Source organism: Macrotis lagotis, chromosome X (genome assembly GCF_037893015.1).
Source record: "Macrotis lagotis isolate mMagLag1 chromosome X, bilby.v1.9.chrom.fasta, whole genome shotgun sequence".
In the NCBI taxonomy this organism is placed as follows: Eukaryota; Metazoa; Chordata; class Mammalia; order Peramelemorphia; family Peramelidae; genus Macrotis; species Macrotis lagotis.
The window spans coordinates 502062899-502085854 of record NC_133666.1 but is presented as its reverse complement, the minus strand read 5'-3'; the positions used below and the strand labels follow the sequence as shown (position 1 = coordinate 502085854).

At 33.9% G+C, this 22956-nt stretch overlaps 1 protein-coding gene across 2 annotated transcripts in view; it reads right to left on the bottom strand.

The window, feature by feature from the left end:
* The window catches only part of CTDP1 (CTD phosphatase subunit 1), a 155624-nt gene that overhangs the window by 131105 nt on the left and 1563 nt on the right, over window positions 1-22956 (bottom strand). For both annotated transcript variants that reach the window (XM_074204321.1, XM_074204319.1), the window contains exon 2: window positions 1594-1677. In XM_074204321.1, coding sequence (XP_074060422.1) covers window positions 1594-1634 — 41 coding nt within the window. In that variant the 5' untranslated portion in view covers window positions 1635-1677. The remainder of the gene's footprint in view (window positions 1-1593; window positions 1678-22956) is intronic.

Sequence of the window (22956 nt, the reverse complement as noted above, 5' to 3'; positions counted from 1 at the left end):
ATCAAAGAATCCTGTCTGGCATTCAGACCCCTCCTAGCCTAACCCCGCCCCCCAATCCCTACTGTGTCTTCTGCCATCCTGTGACTCTGGCCTCCTTGCCATTCCTTTTCTCTGGCTGTCCTTCCTCATCTCCCTCTCTAGATTTCCTTCAAATCTCAGCTAGTATACTACATCCTAAAGGAAATTTCTCTAAATTCCCTCTGTTGATTATCTCTCCTTTTTTTTTTTTTAACAAAAACTTCCTCTTTATTCAAAGGGTAAAGATTACTTCTTAAAACCATCCTGCATGTTACTTATTTGTACATAGTTGCTTGTATATTGTTCTCCCCCTTTTAGACTGTGAACTCTGAAGGCAGGGAATGTTTTCTGCCTTTATTTGTATCCCCAGTGCTAAATATAGGGCCGGGCTTTAAAAATACTATTCGACTGATGTGTGCAAAAAACATATATACCTCTTTGTGTGGTGTCAAAGAATTTAAAACTTAAGGAAGTGCCACTGATTAGGGAAGACTGAATAAATTACGATATTTTGCAAAATCTTGCAAAAAAAATTTAATACAATGCTCTAACAAAGTAGGTATAAGGAACATAATGGAAAGCTCCTAATCACCTTCTCATTACTCCCAATATTCTGGATGAACTGTGCATCCCCTATGGGGTTGAAGGATTAGGAATTTTCTAAATTTTTAAGCAAACTATATGAGTCTGTTTTTTATGTTTATTCTATTAACTAGATCCTTCAATACAAATAATTTTCCTAGTTTTTAAGTTAACAGATTAGGAGTAGTATAATTACATACATTTGAATATATATATATATATATATATATATTTATATAAATGTTTAATTTTTTTTATGGTTAAAATTGTTTACATGAAAATCAAATTAAGATGACCAAGGAGTAAGTTTTTTTTTAAATAATGTGACAGACTTGGCAAAATATTCAATATTTCCATTTTTTTCCTTTTTCTGACTTTTCTTCACGTTAAAAAAATTAAATTTTGATCATTCAGCCTGACCAGAGGATAGGCAGACAGACAAACAAGTACCAATATGAGCTATGCCATGTGCTTTGGCACACATAATTAATTCAAAGCTTTTTATATCTGTCTGTCATCATCTTCACCTTTAGAGAAACGATAAAGTCAAGTTGTTTACTTTCTTAGACTTATGTAATTTCAAAATAATAGATGAAAGAAGTCAATTTTAATATTAAACAAAAAACTGTCTTAAATTTGTAGTCAGTATCAGATAAATATCAATGCTAATAGATCAAAAGAGAATCAAGTTAGGTCTGTTTTTGTTATAACACTAGTCATGTTAATAATCAAGTACATTGGGTCTAATCCTTTTAACCAGCTTGCTTTCTTTCTTTTTTTTTTTTGGCAAGGCAATGGGGTTAAGTGGCTTGCCCAAGGCCACACAGCTAGGTAATCATTAAGTGTCCAAGGTCGGATTTGAACTCAGGTAACTCCTGACTCCAGAGCCAGTGCTCGAGCCAGTGCTCTATCCACTGTGCCACCTAGCCACTCGCTAACCAGCTTATTTTCAAACAAATTTTATTATTTTTTTTAACCTACAATTGTACTTACTGTGTTAAGTCTTGACCACATTCAGCACATAAACCTTTCATGACTACTGGATGGCTACATCCTTCTAATCTCACCAGAACACCTCTGCAAAACAAAATGACATGAAACATTTTAATAGCACAATTAATACAAACAGTAAATTAAATATGGTAAAGCACATCAGAATAGAAATGAATACTCCTGGATTTAAGTCCCAGCTTCAACATGTAAGTGACTGGCTTTTGTACTGTGAAGGAAAAGATTAATAAAATTTATAGTTTTATAAAATATAAGCTTATCCAAATATTATAATATTTTTATTAGGATGTAGCACCTGGGACCCTATCAGCAAAAGAAAGCAAGAAAAATTATTTCAATTTTTTGTAATCCACTACAGCAAAGGAGAATTTCATAGAATTTGTCTGGAATAATTGCTACTTCCAGCTGGTTTGTTTAAAAGAATTTTGGTCCAAATCTTTGATTTCATTATTATAGTAAACTTCCCATGGAAAAAATTCCTACCAATACAGACCAGTTATTTTTCTGCAACTTCTAGACTTACAGAATGTCCCAAATGTCTTAGAGCATTTATAAACTTCAACAACTTAACAACTCAAAATTACATTCTGGGATATCCTGTATAAGGAGTTACACATACATACCAATATAAAGTAATACATAATTTGGTAGTTAAAAGAAAATATCACTTTTCTGTAGAGACTAAGGCATTTAAGGTTATTAATTAAAAATAGGAAACCTTGACTTTTAAGATATTACAAAAAATATTTTTTCACTAAATAATTTAATTAAGTAGACTTAAAACTCTATTTAAGCTTTGTTTAATGACCTTTTGGGAAGCTATTAACCCTAATTACAATCCATATCACTAGTTATAGACTAAAACTGAAGTGTTTAAAAACATGACAAATCAAACCAGATTAAAATGTAAATTTTGTAAATATTTACCAAAATGAAAAACACGTTAAAATATTTTGTAAAAATTAAGTTTAAAAAGTGGTCTACATGAAACCAATATGGTGCTGATACCTAAACCAGGAAGAGTTAAAACAGAGAAAGAAAATTATAGACCTATCTCCCTGATGAATACAGATGCAAAAATCTTAAATAAAATCTTAGCAAAATGATTACAAGTTATCACTAGGACAATACATTATGACCAAGCAGGATTCATCCCAGGAATGCAGGGTTGGTTCAATATTAGGAAAACTGTTAGTATAATCAGTTATATCAACAACAAACCTATCAGAAATTATATGATCATATCAATAGAAGCCGAAAAAGCTTTTGACAAAATACAGCACCCATTCCTACTAAAAACACTAGAGAGTGTAGGAATAAATGGACTGCTCCTTAGAATAATAAGCAGTATCTATCTGAAACCATCAACAAGCATTATATTCAATGGGGAGAGGCTAGAGGCATTCCCAATAAGATCAGGGGTGAAACAAGGATGCCCATTATTTATCACCACTACTATTCAATATTCTATTAGAAATGTTAGCATCAGCAATTAGAGAAAAAAGAAACTGAAGGAATTAGAACTGGGAAGGAAGAAACGGAACTCTCACTCTGCAGATAACATGATGGTAAACCTAAAGAATCCCAAGAAATCATCCAAAAAACTACTGGAAACAATTAGCAATTTTAGCAAAGTTGCAGGTTATAAAATAAACCCTCATAAATCCTCAACTTTTCTATATATGACTAGCAAGATACAGCAGGAAGAGCTAGAAAGAAAAATTCCATTCAAAGTAACCTCAGACAATATAAAATACTTGGGAGTCTATTTGCCAAGATAGACTCAGAAACTTTTTGAAAACAATTATAAAACACTTCTCACACAAATTAAATCAGATTTAAATAACTGGGCAAACATCAACTGCTCATGGACAGGTAGAGCTAATATAATAAAAATGACAATTCTACCAAAACTAAACTACCTGTTTAGTGCCCTACCAATTAAAATTCCAAAAAATTACTTTAGTTAGAAAAAGTTGTAAGTAAATTCATATGGAGAAATAAAAAGTCAAGAATTGCCAGGGATTTAACGGAAAAAAAAGTGCAAAAGAAGAGGGTTTAGTCCTACCTGATTTAAAATTATATTATAAAGCATCAGTCATCAAAACTATCTGGTATTGGCTAAGAAATAGGGTGGTGACCAGTAGAATAGACTAGGTGCAATAGCAGGAAACGATTATAGTAACCTGCTGTTTGATTAACCCAAAGAGTCCAGTTATTGGGATAAAAAACTCTCCTTGATAAAAACTGCTGGGAAAATTGGAAGTTAGTATGGAAGAAACTTAGATTGGACCTCACCTCACACCCAAGGATTACTTTACCTGTCAGATATAAAGGGAAGTAGTTGATGACTAAGGAAGAGATGGAGAACATCACTAAAAACAAACTAGATTTGGATTACATTAAATTAAAAAGCTTTTGCACAAGACCAAAAGAAATGTAGTAAACTGGGAAACAATCTTTAAAACTAATATTTCTGACAAATGACTATTTCTAAAATATACAGAGAACTGAGTCATATTTTATTTAAAAAAAAAAAAACCATTCCCCAATTGACAAATGGTCAAAGGATATGCAAAGGCAATGTACAGATGAGATCAAAGCAATCCATAGTCATATGAAAAATTGCTCTAAATCATTACTTATTAGAGAAATGCAAATTAAAGCTTATCTGAGGTATACCAACTCACACCTCTCAGACTGGCCAATATGACCAGAAAGGATAATGATCTTTGTTGGAAGGGTTGTGGGAAATCTGGAACACTATTACATTGTTGGTGGAACTGTGAACTCATCCAACCTTTCTGGAGAGAAATTTGGAACTATGCCTAAGGGCAGCAAAAAATGTGCATGCCCTTTGATCCAGCAATACCACTACTGGGTCTATACCCTGAAGAGATGATGAAAAAGGGTAAAAACATCACCTGTACAAAAATATTCATAGCAGCCCTGTTTGTGGTGGCAAAAAAAAAAAAAAACTGGAAATCAAGTAAATGTCCTTCAATTGGGGAATGGCTTAGCAAACTGTGGTATATTTATGTCATGGAACACTATTGTTCTATTAGAAACCAGGAGGGATGGGAATTCAGGGAAGCCTGGAGGGATCTGCATGAACTGATGCTGAGTGAGATGAACAGAGCCAGAAGAACACTGTACATCCTAACAGCAACATGGGGGCAATGATCAACCTTGATGGACTCGCTCATTCCATCAGGGCAACAATCAGGCACAATTTGGGGCTGTCTGCAGTGGAGAATGCCATCTGTATCCAAAGAAACAACTGTGGAGTTTGAACAAAGAACAAGGACTATTACCTTAAATTTTGGGGGGGAAAATTGATATCTTATTGTCTAATCTTGCTATCTCTCATACTTTATGTTTCTTCCTTAAGGATATGATTTCTCTTTCATCACACTCAATGTGGATCAATGTATACCATGGAAACAATGTAAAGACTGGCAAACTGCCTTCTGTGGGGGGATGGGGGGAGGGAAGTTAAGATTAGGGGAAAAACTGTAAAACTCAAAATAAATAAAATCTTTTTTTTAAAAAGTGGTCTAAGGGTGGCTAGGGGGCACAGTGGATAGAGCACCAGCCCTGGAGTTGGGAGGACCTGAATTCAAATCTGACCTCAGATACTTAATAATTACCTAGCTGTGTGGCCTTGGGCACACCACTTAACCCCATTTGCCTTGCAAAAAATCCTAAAGAAAAAAAAAAAGGTCTACAGAGATACTTCCAGATTAGTATACAGACCCCATTTCCATTTGAATTTAACACCAATGTTCAAAAAGAACAATTTCTGTCATAGACTACAGCCATCACTTGAGAATTCTGTTTTTTTGCCCAAGTCTGTTCTACAGGTGAAATAACATTACTTATATCTAGTAATTGCTCCATATTTTATATTTCTTAAAGATTTATAGAAAGCTTTGGTCTTCAATATATAATGTCCTGACCCTCCTGTTTCAGATACAGGCTAAGTGTTTCCTATGTGATTCTAACCCCACCTCACCCTACATCAATTTCTACTACAAAAACACTGTGTTTTGCAGCATCTCAGACTTTTTAAAAAATACAGTGAAAAAGAAATACTGAATAAAATAGTATTAAGATTCTTGATAAAATCTTGAACCGATTAAAATACTTTAAGTTGTAAAAATTAAAAATACTTTCAAAAGAGGTATTTAAATTTGCCTTAGATAGCATTCCTATTGTAAGACACAAAGCTAGCTACATTTTCCCACCATGCTAATAAAACTACAATATTTTCTAACTTTGTACATAAACTTTTTTTCTTGTACTTTACTCAGCATAAATTATGGCCACTTTTTTGCTATCTCTGAAAACAGTTATATAGTTAGATGATAGACTTTTAGAGGAGTTAACACAAAGCCAAGAACTAATACCACCTCTTATACTAGCAGTATTTTTTTAAAAATACTTATATACTTTAGTTAACAATAAACAAAAGATGAGCTTTCCCCTTATTTCTAGATAAGAGTGGGACACTCCATTTACTCAAATTTATGCTGTATAGACAATAGTAGCCCTTTTTTAGGTAATGGCAATACTCTAAAGCCTGCAGTCAGTTGGACATGAACCAAAGCTTGTTGGGGTTTTTCCTCTCCACATTTGCCATGTTTACAACATGGATGAGTAGTTTACATTTATAAAAAGATTCAAAGAATCAAGAGGATTAAATGGAATTGTTTCATAAGTAGGAATATCCTAAAAAAAAAACAAACAAACCAAAAATGCAGTTCAAAATCAAGTTATTTCCATCTATACCAGTTCATTAAAAAAACTACAAACCATAAAACACCATAATTTATAAAGATGCTGTCATTCTAACTTAAGATACATTAAGTTTCAAAGTGTTAAAAAGTTTCAAAAGTAGTAGGCAAGGGAATGAGAACTAATTATGGCGTAAAGACCTAGTATAAAATGAGGGGGTTAGAATAAATGATTCCCCAGATCTATATCTCTGATCTTATGACCTGAGTTCAAGCTTCTTCTGACATTTACTATCTGTAGGATTTTGGGCAGGTCACTTGAATTCCCAGCATCACCAGCAGCTAAATCTGCAAAATGTAGATCAGTTGCCAAACTATTGGCAGTGGAAAAGAATTTCCACAGTTCTTCGATGAAATCAATCTCTCAATCTCTTTCTTTCTCTCTCTCTCTCTCTCTCTCTCTCTCTCTCTCTCTCTCAGTTTTATGGTAGTTAAGCACTAGAAACAAAACAGGGAACCATTGGCTGGGGAATGTCTAAAATTATGATAAATGAATGTAATGAAACATTATTGTGCCTTTAAGAAATGGTCAATATAAATTTTAGAGAAGAATGGAAAAGACTTAAATTAACTGATTCAGTATAAAGTAAGCAGAACTATGAAAATATGTACTTGACTATATTGTTTCATAAGTAGAATATCCTTAAAAAAACCAAAAATGCAGTTCAAAATCAAGTTATTTCCACTTATACCAGTTTATTAAAAAAAACAAGCCATAAAACACCATAATTTATAAAGATGCTGTCATTCTAACTTAAGATACATTAAGTTTTAAAGTGACATATATATATATATATATATATATATATAATGTATATGTGTGTATTCACACACAACAAATCTGAGCAGTATAAAATTAAAATCACAAATCTGGTTCCAGAAAAGAGTTGATAAAATACCACTTCATTGAACATGTATGGGAGTAATACTGTGGAATACTGCATATGCCATCAGACAATTTTTTTGTTGTTTTGGCAGTTTGATGAACTGCCTTTTTTTTCTCCTTTTAATTTTTTGCTACAAAGATGGCTAAGGGGGGGGTAGGGAGAAAGGGATTTACTCAGAAATTAAGATGTATAAAAAGAGAAGGCATTGATAAAAACAGGATTTTATATGTATGCAACATTAAAAAATAGCAAGATGCTAAAATCAGGCTTCTTTATTTTGATGTGCTAAAATAAGGGAGTTAGGTGCACTGACAACTCCACCACAACAAAATAGGGAAATAAGGAAGACAGGGTTCTGTATCATAAATCACTGATCTCTCTTTTTATAAAGTTTGTATATCTAAGTAATCCCAGAAAGTTTTATAACTAGGTGACAAAATATTGCAAATTATAATTACCACTCCTAGAACTAAACACATCCAAAGTTATGTAACACCCTTCATATATGAATAGCTATCTATATATACTTGTCTCCTTTCCCTAACTCCAAACCACACCAGATAGAAAGTAAATTGTTCTGGGGTTGACTTCTTATTTGATGGCCAGCAGAGGGAACTCTCTGACCTAATATCTTTTTTTTTTAACCATCTTTCTTTTGCAGGAAAAAAGAATCATGTTCCTAGAATGGTATTTGGAGTTAAAAGGATTGTTAGTGCCACCTAGCCCAATCTTCTCATTTTACAGATGAGAAACTCAAACCCTGAGGGGTTACATGATTTTCCCATGGTCACACAGGTATTAAATGGGAGAGGTGGGATTTGAACTGAAGCCCTCAAATCCAGTGCTCTTTTCTGTTTTCCCACTACTCCAAATCAGTTAAAGTTTATCTTTTAAAAATCAACTATCTTTTTAGACAAATCCAACTTTATCACTTTTTCTCTTTCCCCTCTGGAATAAAACTCTTCTTTTTTTTAGTATTTTGTTTTCCCTGGTTAAATGTAAAAGCAATTTTTAACATTTGTTTTTAAAACTCTTAGTTCCAAATCTGCTCCCTTCCTTCTGCCCTATCCCCATTGAGAAAGAAAGTAGTTTGATATAGGTTACAAATGTGAAGTCATGCAAAACATTTCCATAATAGTCATGAAAGAAAACATAGACCAACTGCCCCCCAAAAAAAGAAATCTCAAGAAAAATAAAGTTTAAAAAGTGTATGTTTCAATCTGTATTCAGACTATCAGGCTCACTCTCTCTGGGAATGAAAAGCATTCTTCCTCATAAGTTCTTCAGGTCTCTCTATTGCTGAGAAAAAGCAAGTCATTCACATCCTACATGATCATCCTACAATATGGCTGTTACTTTGTATGCAGTACATTTCACTTTGCATCAACTCATGAGAGTCTTCCAGGTTTTTCTGAGAGCATTCTGTTCATTATTTTTTTTTAGGGTTGTTTTGCAAGGCAAATGGAGTTAAGTGGCTTGCCCATGGCCACACAGCTAGGTAATTATTAAGTGTCTGAGACCCAGGTACTCCTGACTGCAGAGCCGGTGCTTTATCCACTAGCCGCCCCTGTTCAGCATTTATTATAGTGGAATAGCATGTTATCTATATCTTGACTAAAAACAATTTCCTTCCTCCTTTTCATTTTATCTGTGATTTTAAAAAAAAAAATCTAATTCAAATATTTAAGCAGCTTCCCTCATGGGAATGATGCACAACAACCAACATAAAATAATTCATAAGCACATAAGAAGTATGAGCAAAATTCTGTGTGATAGAGGTAGGGAGAATGGAGGAATAGGAAAGGCAGAGAACCAGTGAAGGCTTACATGAGTTGATAGGGGTAGAAAAGAAAGAGCACACTAGCTATTTATTGCTGTTAACTGTTTTCATTCACATCTAATACTCTGTGATCCCATTTGTGTTTTTCTTGGCAAAGGAGCATTTTGCCATTTCCTTGTCCAGATCGCTTTACAGATGAAGAAACTGAGGCATAGAGAGTTAACTGACAACTAAGATAAAAAAAAGATAGGAGATCATGATTGGAGAGAGGTACTGTACCAGTTCAAGTAAATGGTAATAAGTTCTAGAGTTTTGCAAAGCAGACAGAGACCAACAAGTAAAGTGGAGGTAGAATTGGCAAAACTTTCCAACTGTTTGGATAAGAAGTTTGGAAAAATTATCTAACAAATCATCTGGGTGACAAAGTACCATTAATAACAAATAAGGTAAGAAAATAAAAAGAGAGATGGGGAGTGGCTAGGTGGCATAGTGATAAAGCACCGGCCTTGGAGTCAGGAGTACCTGGGTTCAAATCCGGTCTCAGACACTTAATAATTACCTAGCTGTGTGGCCTTGGGCAAGCCACTTAATCCCATTTGCCTTGCAAAAAAACAAACAAAAAACAAACAAAAAACCCCCAAAAGATAGAGATGCCCTATATGGTTTGATATAGGTCATGTAGGAGTTAACTTCACATTGATGAGAACTGAAAATGAAAATCAATCAAATAGGTTATTTTTATAAAGCACTTCGCAGAGGACATACCATATAACACAATGCCTATTTCCTTTCTTCTCTTTGAAAACATGGGACTGAACAAAATTTTAAGGGAAGAAATGTAAAGCATGAGACTGATAAGGTCAGAAGTGTATATCCACTTTAGAGAGCTAGGAAGAAAAACCAGCAAATAAAAAAAAATGAAAAAATCTAAAATTAAATGCGCCAGGTACTGTGATAATAGGAACATTCAAAATGCTAAAACAAAATATGAGTGGTGGCCAGCAAGGGATTTTGATTAGTGATGTTGAAGGGATGATAAGTAGAGTCATCCAGCATCTGACTGACACAACCTTTCTTAGAATGACAATGCTGATTTGATTAATAATTCCCAGACAAGTGGAAAGGAGAACAGAGGTTCAAGAAAAGGCTTAAGAATGGTGAAGTCAGGGGTGACTAGGTGGTGCAGTGGATGGAGCACCAGCCCTGGATTCAGGAGTACTTGAGTTCAAATCCAGCCTCAGAAACTTAATAATCACCTAGCTGTGTGGCCTTGGGCAAGCCACTTAACCCCATTGCCTTGCAAAAACCTAAAAAAAAAAAAAAAAAAAAAGTGGTGAAGTCTTACCAATCAGAAGCCCAGGGCAACCAGTAAAGAATTTACAGAAGGAAGATAGAAGTAGGAGGAGCCAAGAGAGTGAAGGGAAGAGAGAGTATCCAAAAGGGAAGGAGGGTAGGGATCACATCCCAAAAAGATTAAGGAAAATGAGGACTGCAAAAAGGTCAATGGCTTAAGGAAAATTACAGAGATGATTTATTGAGACATACCAACAAGCCCTCTTCTGTCACAGCAGGACAGAATATTATCTCTATTGCCAGCCTGGTTCTTTATATCCAATTTTTTTCCCCTAAATGTTCTCCTCTGTCTCAAAGAAGGAGGTGGGAGGCAAATTACTTCAATATCTCAACAAAAAGAAATCAATAATATTTTAAATTAGGTGAAAAAAATCCAATCCAATACACATTTGGTAAGCACCCTACTATGTGCCAGGCACTGTGCTAAGAACTCAGGGGAAGGCACTCTTGCACTCACTGGTAACCTCAGCGATGAGCTTCAGTAGAAGTCAGACTGCAGAGAGCACTCTAAATATGGCTAAGAGATCATGATACATTGACCTAGTTCTGATCAATGGGCATGAATGAATGGGGGAAAAAATTATTCAGTATTTTCTGTCTGCAAAGAGCTAGAATACAAATGGGAAGGTGTTTCCATTCCAATAGAGGAGATAAAGGAAAAGGAAGCTGTCATCTGTAAGATGTCCTCAGAACACAGGTACAAAGCGGATGGCAATACATCTTTAAAATCATTTTGATTGACTAAACCATATATATCAGTTTTTATTGTTAAATTTTTTGACAAAAACTTTCTTTTCTAGGTTCTTAGTAGATATGACTATATATTACCGGCAGGAGCAGTAGCCAAACTATACTTCCACAAAGATTTTTTTTTTTAAATCAAGCAAATGGAATGCTAAGTTTGGAAATGAAATTCAACAAAGAACAAGTATCAACCCTTAAAGCCCTTCACAAAAGTTCAAAGTCTTTAACAGTAGTTGCATAATTAAGCTGCTTTCCCCTCGCGTATTAGCATTTAGTATAAAACCCTTTTTATTAACTTCATTTTACTTAATTACTAATATTGCAACAATGCTATTTTTCATTTTTCAGTCCTAAATGTACAAAAGTAGAGCTCCTTGTTTTATTTTTATTGTTGTTGTTTTTAGTTTTTTGCAAGGCTAATGGGATTAAGTGGCTTGCCCAAGGCCACAAAGCTAGGTGATTATTAAGTGTCTGAAGCCTGATTTGAACTCAAGTACTCCAGACTCCAGGGCCAGTGCTCTATCCACTGTACCACCTAGCCCCCCCTAGAGCTACTTCTTAATGAACTGACTCACTGCTTATCTTTTCTAAAAGAAAATGCACTCCTATTTCCAATCAAATAACTATTTGTAATTTGAAACATAACTTATTCATAAAGTAAGGTCAACTTGTACTCAAACCTACTTCACAACTGCAGTGTTACCACTGATTTTTTACTATCCCTTAATCTCACATAATAATAGTGATAAAATCTAAAGTTTATGTAGTGCTTACTATTTGCCAAATACCGTGCTAAGCACCCTACAATTATTAATTCATTTGATTCTGGGAGGTACTATAGCCTCATTTTACAAACGAAGACACTGAGGCCAAGAGAGGTTAAGTAACTTACCAGGATCACATAGCCTGAGTGTCTGAGAATGTATTTGAACTCAGGTCTTCCTGATTTCAGACCCAGTTCTCTATCCACTGAACCACCAAGCTATTTCTATATTCAAAATAGATCTTTAGAGAGATATTCATAATATGTACACACAAACATCCTGTTCTCTTTATTCCCACAGCACTTAATCCTAGTTCAAGTCTCCATCACCTCTGATCTAAACAGTTGTATTAACTCCCATCCAATCATTTTTCACATAGCAGCCAGAGCAATTTCCTAAAAGTTCCAATCTATCCATATCTTTTCCCAACTCATTAAATTCCAATTACTTCCCGTTTGGCATAAAAGAATGCTTCACAATCCACACATCACTTCCCACTCATTACTACACTCCACAATTCAAACTGGCCTACATACAAGTCCTATCTTCCACCTATGCATTAGCTATCCCCCATGGCTGGAATTTCACACCTATACTTCCTAGAAGCCCTGGCTTTCTTCAGGACCACTTGAAGTAAAAGGTTTTTCCTTATTCTTTTCAGCTGCTAGTACCTTCCTTCTAAGGGTTTATTGTATTTATTTTGTATCTGTCATATCTGTCTCCTTCAGAATAAAATCTTAAGGGCAGACAGTTTACACTTTTTCTTTATATCCTCAGTGATTAGGATAGTACCTGGTACAGTAATATGTAGGTAATAAATATCTGTTGATTGATAGGTCGTTTCCCCTAACATTGAACTTAAATTTGCCTCAGTCATTTCTTCTATGCATTGCTCCTAACTCTGCTTTCTGGGACAAAATAGAAACTCTTCCACATGGCAACCCATCAAAAACCTAAAGAAAAAATTCTATCTCATCCTGCCCTCTACCTGGTCCTCCATCATTTTTCTCTATTTAAACATCTCCAGATCTTTCAATCTTCATACAACAGACTCAAAGTCTTTTACTAGATTACCCTATTCTGGATACCCTCTAGTTTATCATTCTTCTTCTTAAAATATGATGCACAGAACTTAATACAATACTTCAAAATTGAGTATAGTATAGTATAGAGGGACTACAACTTCCTTATTCTTAAAAGTTATGCCCCTTGGTGCAGTTTGAGTTTGCATTATCTTTTCTGGCAGTCATATCACAATGCTGACTCATATTGGGTTTGCATAATCTTTTTTTTCAGGAAAATTTGAATTGTCTAATGTCACCAAGTCAATATATTTATCATACTGACCAGAACAATGAAAAAATCATGTTATATTGATTGAGTCACAGAGGTAGATTTCTCCAGTTTTTAATCACTTGAACCTAATATCCTCTCTCAAAGTACCTTAGTTTCTGAATTTTGAAAAAGGGAGATAAAAGACATTCAGTTTCCTTCATCAAGTCTAATAGTGTCTTTTTTTCCCTAAGGTTTTTACAAGGCGAATGGGGTTAAGTGGCTTGCCCAAGGCCACACAGCTGGGTAATTATTAAGTGTGAGGCCGAATTTGAACACAGGTACTCCTGACTTTAGGGCCAGTCCTCTATCCACTGCCCCACCTAGCTGCCCCCAAGTCTAAAGGTGTTTTAAGAAGGTACTCCCAAAGAAGAGAGTCAGTGAATAGACTTTTTTTTTAGCATCCTATGCCTATACCAAACAAACAAAAATTCATTCAGTCAAATGGCAAGTACCTTCTCAGAAAAAGATATGTGGTTGTAGAACAGGAAACAAAGTAGGGCACAACATGGTATCACTGATTTCCATAAAAGAAAAAAAAAATAAATAAATAGAAATGAAGCTACGACTAAAAAGCTTATTACATTGGCCTCATAAGAGAAGGTGCTCAAGGAGCAAAGCAGAATTGAAGTAGCTCATGAGAAACAAGATGCACAAATTTAGAGAATCCACCCCAAATGTTCATATGGTCTATTTGTGTCCAACCTTTTGGTACAGCATTCTGTGCTTGTAGCATTTTTATACTCAATACCCATCTTCAATGAGGAAATTAGGTAAATAACTGCTTAAGCATAATGTAAAAGAAAGACAGTATGTAAAAAGAACAGGACAACTGATTGAGTGCTGTCACTACTCAGCTCTGTAACCAAGAGCAAAAGTTTTAGCTCTCAAAAGGAGCCATTTCCCTTCTCTATTTAAACACCATGTTGGATCAAGCCAAGCTGAACCCTTTTTGTATCATATCAAAAGACATATTGTAAAATGCCAAGCCCAGGCCTGGCACAATGTAGGGATTATATAAATGCTTTATTCCCTTCCCTTCTCCTTCTTCAGAGATCATTTTCAAAACGTCTGTTGAAACATATGGGACCCTTCTCAGACTGTTTGTAATAAAATAAAATACCTATGATCCTAAAGGAAACATTACATTGAAACAAAGATGTAATTTTTTGCCACCCAAGTTCATGGACTCCCAAAATCTATCTACCAGACCAAATAATGTCTTAAATCTCTAATTTAATTTAACGTAAATTTTGCTATTTATTATGAAAATTCCACAAGTATTCAAAATTGTAAGATTCTTTAGTTATGGTCATTTTGAACTAGCTGCTTTTACTTTTCTATTGTTATCAAAAGAAAAACTATATTCAGCCTGAAAATAAATGACACTAATTTGCCACTAAAAGTCTAGACAAAACTGGGTCTAACCACAGAGGTATTCAACAAATTGCTGACTAACCATCAAAGAACAATTTCTGAAAATTGTCATTAAAGCAGAAACACACAATAAAACTGAAGTTAAGCTACACTGCAGAATCTGAAAGGGATCAGCTTAAAATAAAACAAAGTGGAAAATATAATAAATATCCTTAGCCTCCCTCAAGAAAATCCTAACATGAAAATATAAAATTATGAAAATTTATTTTTAATCTTTTTACAGCATTCATTTAAAACTGCACTCTCCTATCAAGTCAATTTACAAATATAGAAGTCCATTTTGGAGTCACTTTATCTTTATTTTTTTACATAAGTTTTTATTGATGTCTTTTGTTTCTTAAACATTCATAGTTATCACATATCTCTCCTCTCCCCAAAGTCATCTTTTATAACAAATAGTATTTTTAGAGGAGAAAAAAAATGAGCATAATTAATAGATTCATCCAAAAAAAAGTCTGAAAACATATGCAATGTGTTTTGTCTTTCTGAAAGGGTGAGTTGGGTTGCTATTATGAAAATGTGTCCTGTCATATCTCTTCACTTGAATGCTTCTTGATCTTTATAATTTTTTACTTTTGATTTCTCTGCTGTGTAGTTCTTTCCACTTATATTTAGCTATTGGGTATACATTTTTCTTGGTTTTACTTTCTTTACTCTGCAACAGTTCCTATAGATTTTTCCATGCTTGTCTATGTTTTTATCACCCACATCATTTCTTATAGCAGATATTTAATGTTTATTAATAAATATTAATATTTAACACTTCATAACTTTCACGTGTTTATCCACTGTCCAAATGATGGGTATCTACTTTATTTCCAATTCTTTGCTAACCCAAAAAACTGCTGCTATAACAATTTCAGTATATCATGGGGACCACACATGTTTTCAAAGTAAGAGAGCTATATTTTTGTTCTCTATCTTTTAATTTTTCCATATATGCTACCAGCCCAGTAAAAAAAAAATACATGTTGCCTGGACAGTGGCATTTAGGCAATCAAGTAAGTTCATCAATATGTATATCATGAATGAGTGTAGCAGATGGACAATGAGATAGGAAAAGGCTTACAGGGGAATATCAGGCTGAACTTCTTTTAGAAACTACACAGCTCTTTCTATTGTCCCAAACAACTCACCACCACAATTACCCATTTTCTGACATCAATATATCTCTCCCAAGTGATTTCAAGTAAGTCATGACATAATATAGATGAATAAAAATTACAAATATTAAGAAATATTTAAGCATATTAAGAACATAAGAAATATTAAGAAATATGATAAACATAAGTAGACAGCAGGTTATTATCAATAACAGTGAATACACCAAAAAAATGGCCTAAAAGATGTATATAAAACTAGTAAAAGAACTCCATAGAGAGTCTGAAGATCCTGATTCTGCTACTTATTTCCTTGGTCTTGACTTGGGCAAGTCATTTACTGGAGTCTGTTTCCTCAGCTGTAAAGTGAGCCTTGAAATCTTTTTTTACTTCTGCATCACAAAATTTGTCTTTTGGTAAGACAGAGAGACAAGAGAAAGGCCTCTCCTACACTGGACGTATCCTTTATACAACGCAAGATAGGAAGGCATGAAAAGGATTTCAATTTGAATTGAGTCAGTCCCAAAGCCTCACAGTTAAGATACCATACATCACAAGTTATAAAATGAATAAAAATAACCAATAGGAGAATCTCAGCAGTTTCTCATTCCAACAAATATTTCTGACATGGATTCTTTTTTTTTTTTTTTAGGTTTTTGAGAGGCAAATGGGGTTAAGTGGCTTGCCCAGGCCACACAGCTAGGTAATTTATTAAGTGTTTGAGGCCAAATTTGAATTCAGGTACTACTGACTCCAAGGTCAGTGCTCTATCCACTAGGGCACACTAGCCACCCCCTGACATGGATTCTTAATGGGGTTTTTTAGTTCCCATCCAAGGTTATCTGGGGAAAGCTATGAACCCTTCTCTTAAAAATATTTTTAAATATATAAAATACATAGATTATAAAATAAATCAATTAAATTGAAATCCAATAAGCAAAACATTAAAAGAATAAATTCACTGACACCAGCTGAAGAATCAGGTACCATTTGTTAACTCAAAAAAAAAGTTACATGTTTATCTTAAGAAGCTACTGTTTGATAATACATATTATACTTTCTTGGATCCTAGAGAAGTATTGCCAAAAACAAACAGAAAAAGATAATGACTTAGAAAACCACAAATTAGCATTATTTATTTTATTAAACATATTCCAATTATATTTTAATCTGGTTTAGGCCTCACTCAGAAGTTTTGCTGGCTGCTTGAGTTTCAGGGAGAGTGACTATGATATCTCACAGCCTTCAGCATCTTTAAATAGCAAACATTCTGAATGATTCACAGTCTTTAAAAAAGTTTAAATTCTAAAGCACTCAAATAAAGAAATTAACCTCCACTCCCTCCCAATATACAATTTGCCACTATAAAACAAAGGAAGTAAAAAAAGTTTTGACTGTTTCCTGTTAAGTTATAACTAAACTTGAAAACACAAACAACTTCTGGTTTAATAGAATCCACTGGGTTATGTGATAATTTCACACCTTGCAAACTTAAATGTGATCTTTTGAGCAATAGTCAACATTGAAGGAAAAAAAATTGCTTAACTGAAATTAATTTCTAAGTCAATCTAAGTCAGTCTTTGATGCTAGCTGGAAGGAAAAAAGAAAGGAAAGATTTTAGAAAATATCCAAAAAACTCAGACTATTATAAAAGAATGTTAAAGTATTAAGTAAATTGAGTTTTGCAAAAACATTCTTTCCTCACAGACTTTTAGAATGTTTCATTAATGTTCTAAGCACCAAATTTCCTTACTTCTACTTTTCTGATGCTAAAAAGATGAAAAACACAAAAGCAATGTAATTAAATAAATAAACTAAAATAGAATGAGATTCGGTCTTATAGACAAATTTATTTTCTTTAAAGCAGAAGTCCTTCCCTTATCCCCAATAGAATACTACTCTGAAAGTCTTATTGGAAATGATTTTGGGTTCTTTAAGGTTTAAGCCAGCAGTGTACAAGTTATGGCAAGTTCAAAATTAGAGAAAGCCTCTAGATCTGGCAACACATCAGGATAGTAAAGTGCAGGTAACCCAAAGTTGGCTACAAAGTGATAGGGTTTTGGTAGCAGTCACAGAAACAAATAAAGACTAAGCTGCAGAGTGACTGTAATGCTCCATCAGAAAAAGGCATGTCAGAGGATCATAGATTTCAGTCCAGAAAGTGCCTCAGATGTCACATGATCAAATAATCCCAAATAGATTTTAAAGATAAGGTTATGAATTTAAGGGAAGCAACTTAAAAAGTAAAATTCACATGATATGTCAGTGATGGAAATACGATTCAGACTAAGATTCTCTAACTTAAAATACAGTAATCTTTACTACACCACAACATTGTTACACCAAAGGAATCATGGTTCCTTGAAATACTAGAGACATGTCATAACATCATAAAAATTCTTCTTTTGGAGTGTAAATAAAATCTCCATGTTTCAGGAATAATAGTCTCCAAACTATTACAGATACTTAGAGATGATTTCTAATAACCTTTTCTCACATTTGCCTTGCCCTGTGAATTTTGTTTATTTGTGGTCACATTTTACTATATGTAAAACAAATAGGAGTACATTCTGTGCCAATGATAGCAATCATAAAAATAGTCAAAAATAAAAATGATTTTCAGTTCTATAAATGAACAGATTCAAGGTGTTAAAAATTTTCAAATCAAAATTAATTTAAATTTCACTTCAAGGCTCAAACATTGGCATGGGCATTTCTGAAATTGGGCTATATATCAATTTCATATCTCCTAAAACATTAGAAGTCTCTGTGATAGGCACAGTCTCAGAATTACACAAATACTAGATATATTCCACCTGTAACTTTACCTATATGGGTTTATTAGAAAGATTAGCAACCGTGGAACCAAAAGACTTGGGTACTAAGGAATTCAAGATTTTCTCATCAGTAAAATGAAGATAATATTTGAAATGATAATTCAATTGTTATAAGGATAAAATTTCTAAAGTGTAAAGTGATCTTTAAATCTCAAATTATTATGTAAACTACCATTAAGTCTGGAACTATGCTAATATTTTACTGGTTCAGACTTAAAAAAAATATTCAAAATGTACATCACTGTTAGAGGAATAGAGTGGAAGCTCTTTGGGATGATGTACCAAAAGAATGCTTTTCAGGAGTGGCTAGGTGGCACAATGAATAAAGTACCAGCCCTGGAGTCAGGAGGACCTGAGTTCAAATGTGACCTCAGACACTTAATTGCCCAGTTATGTGGCCTTGGGCAAGCCATTTAACCCCATTGCCTTCCAAAAACCTAACAACAACAAAAATGAATGCTTTTCAAATAATTAATCAGGAATTAAAATATATATTGTTCCCCAGGCTTATTATTTTAAAGTTGATAATCTGTGTTTCATTTCTTTTTTAATATCATGCTTTGGTAAGCAATACTGAAACAATACATTGACAGATTATATGAAAATCTTCCTTTTTTCCTAAAATAATTTAAAATAACTTTTAAGTTTTAATGTTGGCCACAGATTTGATTTCTTGTGTCACCTTGCATAAATCATTCTACATTTCTATGCTTCAGTTTCCTCATCTATAAGATGTGTAAATTGAACTAGATAATTTCTAAAGATCTTTTTTTATCAAATCTCAAGTTTCAGATGCAACAAATCACTAGCATATTTTACCCTTCAAGTTAGTATTCTGGCAAATTACCTAGAAAAATTCTTTAAATTAAGAAATAATAAGTAAAAATCAATATCAGCAGTCAAAAATGTGAGGATCTCCCTCAGTCTAATATTTACCTTTGCTTTAAAAAGTTTGATTATTTTATTATCTAATATCTGATAGTAGCAGATGGGAAAAGCAAATTAGAATGGGGAGAGGAAAAATAAAAACACTATGTCTGTTACAGGAAAGCACAGAGTTCTAAATGATAGAGGGTAGCAAGAAAAGAAAAAGTTAAAAGAAAGAATGGAAGAAATTCAGAAACTCAAAGACATAGATAGCAGTCTAGAGTCATTTCCTGAGTTAATGTAAGCAAAAATAAACTTGAATAGCTCACAAACTCAAGAGCACTGCTGGATGTGATAGGACTCCAAAAGGCTACTCAAAACTTGAAGATCTGGTTCAACTCCCCCCCCACTCCCAATTTAAAATTTTAATACATAAAATTTAACAATTTTTTAAAAAATGCGCATATATACATACATATACACAAACATATACACATATGTGTATGTTTATTTATATACATGAAACAAATATCACACAAAGAAAACCATGAAGGGGGAAAATACTAGTTTTGAGGTCTATATCTTAATCATAAGTGTTCATGTATGTGAAAATAGTTTTTGCTCCAACTGAAAAAGTCAGGCATGCTTGTAGAAATTACAATACATCATTCCTTGGTGCACACTAATGATTATAATGAAGCATTAAACCTTAGTTCAAACAAATATAATTAGAGTTGCCAAAAGAAATGCAAACACGGCCTTAACTAATGACTTTGTTAAATGGTCTTTCCTAGTTAAATCTCTCCAAAGGTGAGTTCTCACAAACATTATGGGAGTCAAATTAACAAAGCAGGAAAACCAGTGTCCAAAATGTACTCTGTTCTCACTTCTGTCTCTAATAATTCAGTTTCCTTCAAAACCATGATAAAGTGCCACCTTTTACATGAAGCCTTTTTGACCCCCCCCTTGACTAGTATCTCCCTTTTCTCCCCCCCAGATTACCTTCAATATATTTTGTATTTGCTCATATATGTACATTATCTCCCCCAAGAAAATATAAACTTCCTTAAGTACTATCATTTTGTCCTAATTCCTATAGGTCTAACATAGTACAATTATTCAACAGTGCTTGCTGATTAACATTTCTTGGGAGAGCTGTGTTTATAAAGATATATATACATATATATATATGCATATTTTATAGATGATGGAATTTTAAAGCTAATAGAGGTACACTTGGAGATCAACCCCCCTTCTCATTTTAGAGATAAAAGATATTCCCAAAGTCATAACACATGAAGAATTAGTGGCAGAAAGGAAACTCGAAAAACACACAAAATATATAAAGATCAGGAGAAAGAAGAGTTATCCAAGGAAGATACTCTAATTAGTCTATGTGTGTCAAATCCTAAAAAACACAAATTCTTCATTTGCCCATTTCAGATAACATTTCATCTCTCTCTCTCTTCACCATACAACTTGAAAGTCACCATAGCCAATGCCTCCATTTTCTTAACATCTATTCTACCTTAACTTTTACCACTCTACTGAAACTGCTCTCAAAATGACAATGACCATTTAACTTCCAATTCAAAACCTTTCTTAACACTCCTTAAATAGAACATTCTTAGCTTCAGAAATATATACTTTCCTAGTTTTTCCTCCCCAACTCAATAACTACAACTATTTGCTTCCCTAGCTCCTCATCCAATCTTATCCAACATGTACCTAAATGCAAAGCACTACACTAGTAGAGAGGCTGAGAAAGGGTAATACTACTACTATCCATAATTATCTTTTTCTGCATTCTTTATTCTTGACAATCTCATTCACTCACAGAGGGTTTTTAAGGGAATTCTCTGCAAAGGATTCCCACATCTGTTATCTTCAATCATTCCCTCCATTCCCTCTCTTCTGAGTTCTGGACCTGAATGTACAACCTATGGTGTGTGTGTGTGTGTGTGTGTGATATATATCATCACCAGGATAGCCACTTCACTCCAACTCAAAATACCCAAACTATTCTTATTTTTCCTCCTCAATTTACTTTTTCTTCTGACTTCCTTATTATAGTAATACTATATTCTCTTGATTCTTTCCTCTCTATGGTACATATCCAACTCACTGTGAATTCTAATTAATTATACTTCTCTGTAAATTCTCTCATATCCATCCTGCTAATCCCACATCCATACTTTAATAACATTAATAAGGACTACCGCAACAGCTCCCAAATAAGTCTTATCACTCGATCTTTTCTGAAATATCATTCAAACAGGTGACAGTCTCATCTTTCTAATATGGCTTTCTGACCATGTCATTATTTTGGGCTCTATTCTTCAGGAGATCCCTCTCCATAAATATTACCTTTTAAGCAAATTTTACACTATTCTGCCATTCATCCTCTACTGAGTTGCCAAAATGGTCTTCATAAAGTTTAAGTCTGACCATGTCTTCCCCTACACTAAACTCTATTGGCTCCCTATAGCTTTTAGGGTCATAAATATAAAATACTCTTACCTTCAAAACCTTTCTAGTTTTCTTGTCTCTTACTCTTCCTGTTTACCCTGTGATCTAGTTACGTTGGCTCGTCCCCTTGCTAATGATCACAAAAGACACTCCATAATGTTCTCACTCCAGGAGTCCCTGGCTTTCTTCAATCTTACCTAAAATCCCACCATTTGCAAGAAACCTTTCCCTATCCTCCTTCAAGTAAGTGACTTCCCTCTGGGATTATCTCCAACTAATCCTGTTTAGATCTTGTTTTTAAATAGCTGTTTGCATGTCCTCTCCTCTATTAGACTGGGAATTCAACTCCTGGCACACAGTAGTAGCTTAATAAATGTTTGCTTGACTCCACAATTTGCATAGCCTTATTTCATATTACTTTTCTTAAAGTACTCTATGCATAAACCAAACTATTTTCTGTTCTCCAAATGTATTCTGTACCTTTGCTTTTACTATTCCCTATGGCTGAAAAACCCTACCTTTCATCTCTTTACCTACTAAATCAAATCCATTTGATTAAAAACCCAATTAAAATGACATCAAGGATTCTGATTCTTGCCCCTAATAAGGATTAAAAAAACCCCTAAACCTTAACATTCCTTTGTAATTCCAGTAATGTCAAACTCTCACAGTGTATTGTATTTAATTGTTCATGTTTTACCCTCCATTAATCAGAACTCCACAAAAGCTAGCAATGCCTTATCTAACATTTGTAACTTGAATTGAAAGAGCAAAAGTAAACCAAAAGATTGACTTTCCTATCAAATTAAATTCCAGAGGCAAAAAAAAAAAAATGGTCACCACAGCATGGTACAATGTTAAAAAGTACTGAATCTGATGTCCAAGTGTCATCTCTTACATCACTTTAAACTATTATTTTGGGCAAGTTACTTAACCTCCTTGGGTCAAAAGTTTCTTCTTCTGTAAAAGGAAGGGGGCT